Source organism: Verticillium alfalfae, genomic scaffold (genome assembly GCF_000150825.1).
Source record: "Verticillium alfalfae VaMs.102 supercont1.3 genomic scaffold, whole genome shotgun sequence".
NCBI lineage: Eukaryota > Fungi > Ascomycota > Sordariomycetes > Glomerellales > Plectosphaerellaceae > Verticillium > Verticillium alfalfae.
Window position 1 is genome coordinate 346,169 of NW_003315036.1, and position 7,526 is coordinate 353,694.

General features: G+C 57.0%; 4 protein-coding genes across 4 annotated transcripts in view; 2 read left to right on the forward strand and 2 right to left on the reverse strand.

Annotated features, from left to right (window-relative positions):
• The window catches only part of VDBG_02621 (conserved hypothetical protein), a gene marked incomplete at both ends in the record, with an annotated part of 1,426 nt that extends 613 nt beyond the window's left edge, over positions 1-813 (reverse strand). Inside the window, 3 exons of the mRNA XM_003006436.1 lie at positions 115-514; positions 563-720; positions 772-813. Coding sequence (XP_003006482.1) covers positions 115-514; positions 563-720; positions 772-813 — 600 coding nt within the window. The remainder of the gene's footprint in view (positions 1-114; positions 515-562; positions 721-771) is intronic.
• A 587-nt stretch (positions 814-1,400) lies between these two features.
• Positions 1,401-2,988, forward strand: VDBG_02622 (HET domain-containing protein; the record flags this gene model as incomplete). The annotated part of the gene is made up of 3 exons (XM_003006437.1): positions 1,401-2,717; positions 2,781-2,860; positions 2,961-2,988. 3 exons carry the CDS (start codon positions 1,401-1,403, stop codon positions 2,986-2,988), a joined length of 1,425 nt encoding a protein of 474 aa, XP_003006483.1.
• Positions 2,989-3,452: 464 nt separating this feature from the next.
• On the reverse strand, positions 3,453-4,589 carry VDBG_02623 (uracil-5-carboxylate decarboxylase; the record flags this gene model as incomplete). The annotated part of the gene is made up of 1 exon (XM_003006438.1): positions 3,453-4,589. One exon carries the CDS (start codon positions 4,587-4,589, stop codon positions 3,453-3,455), a length of 1,137 nt encoding a protein of 378 aa, XP_003006484.1.
• A 1,379-nt stretch (positions 4,590-5,968) lies between these two features.
• The window catches only part of VDBG_02624 (conserved hypothetical protein), a gene marked incomplete at both ends in the record, with an annotated part of 2,039 nt that continues 481 nt past the window's right edge, over positions 5,969-7,526 (forward strand). The window contains 3 exons of the mRNA XM_003006439.1: positions 5,969-6,216; positions 6,266-6,464; positions 6,553-7,375. Coding sequence (XP_003006485.1) covers positions 5,969-6,216; positions 6,266-6,464; positions 6,553-7,375 — 1,270 coding nt within the window. The remainder of the gene's footprint in view (positions 6,217-6,265; positions 6,465-6,552; positions 7,376-7,526) is intronic.

A 7,526-nucleotide genomic window follows, 5' to 3' on the forward strand; every position in this document is an offset into this window, starting at 1 on the left:
GACGATAAAAAAAAAATTTCGCACACGGGCTCCGCTGTCGCTGCTTCTGCTGCTGGGTCGTTATGCCACCGGGCGAGGACGGGGCCCGGGAGCGCGGCGACGGGGGCGCGCGACGTGTGCCGGGGCCGGGGGGACGCGGGCTTGTTGGGGATGGCGCCCCAGAGGGGCGGTGCCAAGGCCGCTGAGCTGGGTCATGGCGGCCGAGGCGGCGGTGTAGTGCCCCTCTGCGCCGTGGGCGACGACGCCCGGCGAGATGCCAAGGTAGGGCGTGTCGAAGGCGAGGACGCCCTGGACGTAGGGGAACATGAGCGAGTTGAACGACGTGGGCGTCTGGGCCGACTTTTCGACGCCGTCTTCGGAGTAGATGGGTTTGTCAGAGGTCAAGCCGATGACTGTCTCGGCGGCGACGATGCCGCCCATGGAGTGACCGATCAGGATGGTGCGGACCGAGGGGTCGACGGTCGGGGATGAGGTGCCAGCTTCGACTTCAACGTCGATGACCTTCTCTTGGAGCCTGGTGAGGGTTAGCGGGGTAGCCCGTTATGGGATGGTAAAGGCATACCAGTCACGAAATCGGCTGACACAATTGCCTAGGTCGCCTCTTGTCTCATATTTGGGATACACAAGAACTTGAACGTTGAGTTTGGGCAGCGCTTGCTCGACGAGTGAGCGAAGGTGTTCCGTGAACTCGTAGCCTTCTCCAAAGGTGTCATCGCCACCCTGCGCTTTGTCAGTTCTGGCTTGGAAGGGAAGTGGTGCAGCTGGCCCTACCTTGAAGCCGTGTATGAAGCATAAGATGAGAGTTTTCTTCATTATTTTCAGACCATCAAAAGATGAACTGCCAGATGTCGGATGATGTCAACAGTCGAATTCCGGTATTCCTGCTCTCTTGATCATGCGGTATCACAGCCAACTGATGACTGACGTCTGGCAGGTGGCAATTCCCACGTGCGATGCCTTCCTGGGCAGGCGTCTTGATTACATAAGACACATGTCCTGCGACATCAACACCAGGGAAACTGTTATCCTACCTGTGTCTGCCTTGCCATGCCTTGCGGTACCCAGGCAGATATCTATCCTGAGACCTCTAGGCCCCGACGAGGAAAGTTCATCAATCAACTCCATCATCATTCATCGCTTCGCATGTCTGGGAAGATGTTTGAAATGCAGCCTTTCACTGTGCTTTTACTGTGCAATAACCACGTGGCAATGCATGGATTCCTCGGTCGCAAGGCTCGAGGCCTCCCATGTTGAGCAGGCTATGACGGGCTCTCGTTTAGGCCAGGCGCACAGTTTGTTCCAATCGTGCATCTTCGTTCGGTCTGACTTCACTTCAGCATTCGCCCCTCCTTCATGACTTTGTTGCCACGACCAAATCGACATCACAAACCACGACTCCGATGCGTCTCCTGAATGTCAAAACCCGCAAGCTGGAGGAGTTCTTCGATGAATCGATCCCAGACTATGCCATTCTTTCACACACCTGGGGAGTAGAAGAAGTTACTCTGCAAGACCTCGAGAACCCCGATCATGTGCTGAAGAAGGGCTACACCAAGATCGAGGGGACTTGCACGCTCGCGGCCAAAGAGAACATTGAATACATCTGGATCGATACTTGCTGCATCGACAAAACGAGCAGCGCAGAGCTTTCGGAAGCCATTAATTCGATGTACCGCTGGTACAAATCGTCCCAGATCTGTTACACATATCTATCTGATGTCCCGACAACAGAAGACCCCTCTGAGTCCAACTCGGCCTTTCGACGCAGTCGTTGGTTCACCAGGGGGTGGACACTTCAAGAGCTGATCGCCCCGCGAAACCTGAGTTTTTATGACCAGGAATGGAAGCCCATAGGGACAAGACTGGAGTTGGCGGCTCTTGTCAAAGACATCACCGCCATCCCCGCGCACATGCTGTCAGCAGACGCCTCCAGACCCTGGCCTAATACTGCAGTACGCATGTCCTGGGCGGCGAACAGGACCACGTCGAGGGCTGAAGACATTGCCTATTGTCTCCTCGGCATCTTTGACATACAGATGCCTCTGCTATACGGCGAAGGCAACCGCGCATTCCGAAGGTTGCAGCTTGAACTACTCAAGCAATCAGAGGACGAGTCTCTGTTGGCTTGGGGCCTCGACTCGTCGGTGCAACTGATAATCAAACCCCCCGACTGGAGAGGTCTGGCTTCAGTTGCCAATAGCCGCCAATCTCGCGGTTTGGGCGTCTTAGCACACCACCCAGGCGCCTTTCGTTCTTGGCAAGGGCTGGAAGCATCAGGAGAGGACACGTCAAAGTGGCCTCCAAGATCCAAGATGCAAGCCACCAACTCCGGGTTGGAGATAACGGTACCTTTAATCAAATTGCGCGGCAGGTGTTACGCAGTTCTGAACTGTTGCCGCTCTGCTCATTTAGCTGACCTATTGCTCGTTCCCCTTTTCCTTCAAGCGGGCTCCGGCAAGTCTAAAATCACGTACTCGCGAGGCCAGAATATCATTTGCGCGTCCTGGGCTGTGCTTGACCAAGCTGAAATGCAAACCATTATTTTAAGCACTGTGGCAGATGTTGCACCAGGATCAGAACACCTTCATGACGAGTTTCTCCCTCTACAAACTTTACAGGACGACGTCCTGATAGTCCGACTGCATGATGTGGCTGCAGAGATCACCATGGCCGTCGATCATCACATTGCGCGTGATGATAGGCCTCCTATTATACCAGTCAGTACACGATGCATTCGTATTTTACCGAGGACGACAGCGAGTCTGACCCCCATGTGCTAGTTCTTTGTTAGTACTGATCACAGTCTTGACAAGAGGAAAGTCCAATGGATCAACGACCACGATCATATCGTGCGGCTGAAGTACGATGTCACGCGTGTGAATCGCATAGCTTCAAGATTCAAGGTTGATGGAGAAAACGGGGTTGATCTGTTCGTATTGACGACAATCGAAACTAAACAGGGCGACGAGCACTTTACTTGCGTCATAGGCAACAACGTTCGGCAGCGGCCACCAGGGGAGCTCTTGGAACTAGGAAGTTCGCTCAGCAACGTTTGTTCAATCACCATTGACGGGCGAGTATACTCAGCCCGCGTCGATTCGAGACTCTTCCTTGGGTTTCGGGTGCACACGCTGGATCTCAGTTGCACAACTGCCAAATCTTCCTCCTCCTCCTCCTCCTCCTCCTCTTCGTATTCTTCTTCTGTCTGGCAGAGCATGCGACGCATATCGGGCAAGCTCGGTTTATGGAGACCCTAGAGCCTGTTGAAACAATCGCTTGACGCTGCAAATTTCACGGGCGGAACGTTCAAAAGGCAGCAAATGAGCTACGCTACTATGGGCTGGTACATCTTTCCATCATCGGTCAGTGGCAGGAAGCGTTACAACGCTCGGCATCATGAATACCCAATTTGATTGCCCATGTTCAGCAGCCTCTTCTTGATTCCTTGCTTCTCAAGCTATCTCCAAGCGCAAGAGCCGGATTGCATTCCCTCCCATAATTCCGTCAGCCTCCTCACTGCTCTTTCCAACAGCGTTGCTGACGGCCTCAGCATTCCATGTGACGCTCTCCCACGTACCCTGCTCGTCCGTGCCCAGGGGCGGGAAAAAGGGGTGATCCGTGCCGAACAGCAACCTGTCCGCCCCACCACTAGCCGCAATGGCAGCCTTGAGCCCGACCTCGGAGTAGATAACGGCGTCGAGATAAATCTGCTCCCGCAACACATCCCAGATGGTCCTCCGCGCGGCGTCGACCTTACCCTCGCCGACCAGCTGCCCATCGTGCACGATGCAGCTCTCGATGCGGCCGGCGAGAAAGGGTAGCGTGCCGCCACTGTGCGCGAGCAGCATCCGCAGTGCCGGGACCCTGTCGAACACGCCGGCGAGGTACATCCTCGCGACGGCAATGGTCGTCTCCATGGGGAAGCCCAGAGCCAGCGGCAGCACGTGGCCGTACTCGGCGCTGGCTCTCGGGCCCCAGACGTCGTTTGGCAGACCGTAGTGGGGGTGCAGAAAGACGGTCAGCTCCGCGTTGGCGACGGCCTCGAGCACGGGGACCAGCTGGGGGTCGTCAAGGCCGCTGCCGAGGCCTGACGTGCCCAAGATGACGCCGCGACAGTGCTCGAGCTCGGCGACGTGGCGCACGGCCTCGAGCAGCGCGGGCAGCGGCGCCGTCAGCGGCAGGGCGGCGAAGAAAAAGAGGCGGCCGGGATGCGAGGCGCACATGGCCTCGAACTCGTCGTTGACGCTGCGGGCCGTGGCTGCTGCTTCTTTGGGCTCGATGAAGTCGAGCCAGGGGTTGGCGAGGCTCACGACGGATATGTCGATCGAATGGGTGTCCATGAAGTGGATCTTCTGGTCGAGGGAGGCGTAGTGCGAGGTTAAGGGTCGGCCAGGCGGCTTGGCCGTCGGGTCTTGGAGTGCGGCATCAAGGGCCTGCTGCTCGGCGTCGAGGAGAATGAGGCGAGGGTCTGCGGCCTGGGGAAAGGTGCGGACGACGGGGATGGCGGTGCGCGAGGTGAGGATGTCGATGTAGGAGGGGGGGTACATATGGGTATGGATGTCCACGACCTTGGGCTTTGCGGACGCCATTATGTTCTCGGTCTTTTGTGAAAGATGAGGTTTTGGACTTCCTGGGTGCGGCACCTGAGATGAGGTAAGAGAGCTAGATGCACGTGGGTGTGAGGAGGAGAGATGAGTTGATTGTGGGACGAGGGCAATCTACAGCAAAGGAGGTATTGATCGCTGATCGATAAATTCTCGTACGTTCTCTCTTCTCTTTCCGTCTAACTGTCGGTGCTCTATATTATGCGAGGAGATAGAGGACATACAGGCGAACTACAGCCATCGAGGAAGGTAGCAAGAGGTTCCCGGCGGCTGCCGGTGTAAGTCGGCTCGTCCCCGCAGTTGCCCCGCCGTTATCTTGCGCTCCGCATAGTTATCCTGTGCCCCCGCCATTTATACATCTATCGGGTATGGCCATATCGGGGCATGCCAATGGTTCCCGTTGCAACGATATCCAACTCGTTGCTTCCTTCAACATTTTGGCATCTTTTGTACCTGTGGTCACCAACTCCATCCACAGACATACCGTCATATCGAATACACATGCGCCGTATGGCCTTTTATATTGACCTCGAAAGAATGACTCCATCATGATCATCAACTGATGGCCTGGACGCATGGTGCGCCATGATTGGGATCCCTGTACAACAGTCATGGCCAACGTTCCGTCTCCCAGTCAGGGTGTGTTACGATACCCCATGATTCCGATTTAAAATCGATCCGTTCTATACCATGGCAAGATTTACATTGCCAATGCGAGGGCATGGCATTTCGGACAACCTGTCGAGCTTTGAATCGGGCTTTGAATCAGCTCACATAGAAGACTTCCAGAAGGCATCCACTTCGACGATGACCCAACGTCTGCCTCACGTCGCTCACGACTTTCTCGGCTGGTCCATGACCGATCATTCGATCCCCCTGCCATGCCTGCTCTCACGTTGTCTTGGCCAGCATCTCGCTCATCAAAAGCAGCGGGCCCCTCTCCCATTAGTCGATGGCGTGCTCATCCTTCACGCCAATCTGGTCGTCCGCCACGAATGTGCAGCCACCAGATCGACGCTCACTCGACCTGCTGAAGGTATGGTCCGGCCGGAACTCCATCCTCGGGGGAATCGAACCCACGATGGGGGAGGCTCCTGTTTCGCCGTACGAGGACTGATGCAACCCACTGCGTGCGACACCTGCACGACTCTAGAAGCAACGTTGCCCACAGGCGCAGGGACGCAGTCCCAACGGCATGGGTAACATAATGGAGCTTGATGGTGTCATCCTCCGCCATGTAAAAGGCCGTTGGAGGATCCAATTTGATGAATCGATCGCAGCCTTGAACTGCGTTACTCTCTCGTCGACTTGTCAAACCCCAAACTTTTCCAGCCTCGCTGCCCGGTGACTCGTCGAAGACCGCCATGGCCGATCACGAAAATACACCACACCCTCCAGTGATAGCTGAGACGGGACAGCGGTCGGTCAAGGATGAGACTCGCGAAAACGCCTGGATTCGCTTGATGACCAAGGTGCACTGGTATCCCCAGGACATGCCCTCCAAGGAGAAGAAGCTCGTGCTCAAACTCGACCTCATGATCCTCGTCTACGGCTGTCTATGCTTCTTCACAAAGTATCTGGACCAGGCATCGCTGACCAACGCCTATGTGACGTAAGTGAACAGAGCAAGACCTGCTGGGGCACTTCATTGACAGCAACAGCGGCATGCGAGAGGAACTGGGAATGTTTGGGAACGAGCTCAACTACGCCGTCATCACCTTCTGGTCGTCCTACTGCGTCTTCATGATTCCCGCCTGCTACTACCTCACCCGCTACCCCGTCAACGTTGTGCTGCCCCTCTGCGAAATCGGCTGGGGCACGGCCACCTTTGGACTCGCCTGGGCCCAAAATGTCGACACGGTTTACGCGATGCGGCTTTTTCGTCGGCCTCTTCGAAGCCTGCTCCTTCACGGGCGTCATCTACGTCATCGGCTCATGGATGCGCAAGCGCGAGATTGCGCGCCGCGTAGCACTCTTCTACATGGCCGCGCCCTCGCACCATGTTCGCCGGCTACCGCAAGACGGCGGCGTACCGCGGCCTCACCGGCGTCGGCCGGCCTCTCGGGCTGGCGCCGGGCTCTTCATCGTCGATGCCATCATCCACAATTCCCCATCTCGTTTCTCGGCTTCTTCGTCTTCCCGGACGTGCCGCACCGGTCGCGGCCCGCGGTGCCTGTCACCAGACGAGCACGCCTTTGGCCGCGCGCGGCTCGCCGGCCAGACGGCGCCGTCGCAGCTCAAGGTGTCGCGCGACATCTTTGCGCGCGTCTTCCGCCGCTGGCACTGGTACCTCTTCGTCGCGCTCTGGTCGATCGGCAACCAGAACAACCAGATTCCCGGTTCGCCCTTTAGCTTGTATCTACGGGCCAACAATGACTTGTACAGCGTCACGCGCATCAACACGCTCCCGACAGTGGCGACGGCCGTCTCCATCGTCACGGCCTTTACAACATGTGCCGTCGCCGATCGCATTGGGCGTTTCTGGCCGCTGCTGCTGGCCGTGTCGGTGCCGACAGTCGTGGCGCACGCGCTGCTCGTAACGTGGCATATCGGTGAGGCAGGACGCGTCGCGGCCTTCACGATTGGCGGATTCGAGGGTGCGCTGTTCCCACTGACCATGGCGTGGGCGACGGTGGCCATGGCGGGGGACGCCGAAGAGAGGGCTGTTGTGACGGCGAGCATGAATGCCATCGGGCAGGCGATTGTCGCATGGAGTCAGTTGCTGCAGTTTCCGGCTGTCGAGGCACCACGGTTCAAGAAGGGGTTCCTCGGTGGGCTAATTACATCGGTTGTGCAGTTTGGGGTCATCTTTGCTATCATGTGGTTTGCACATAGGGAGGACGTCACCAAGAGGGCGTCGGAGGACAACTCTGACGATCAGCTTGGCGACGAGGAACAACCGCGCGATGAACGACAAAAGAA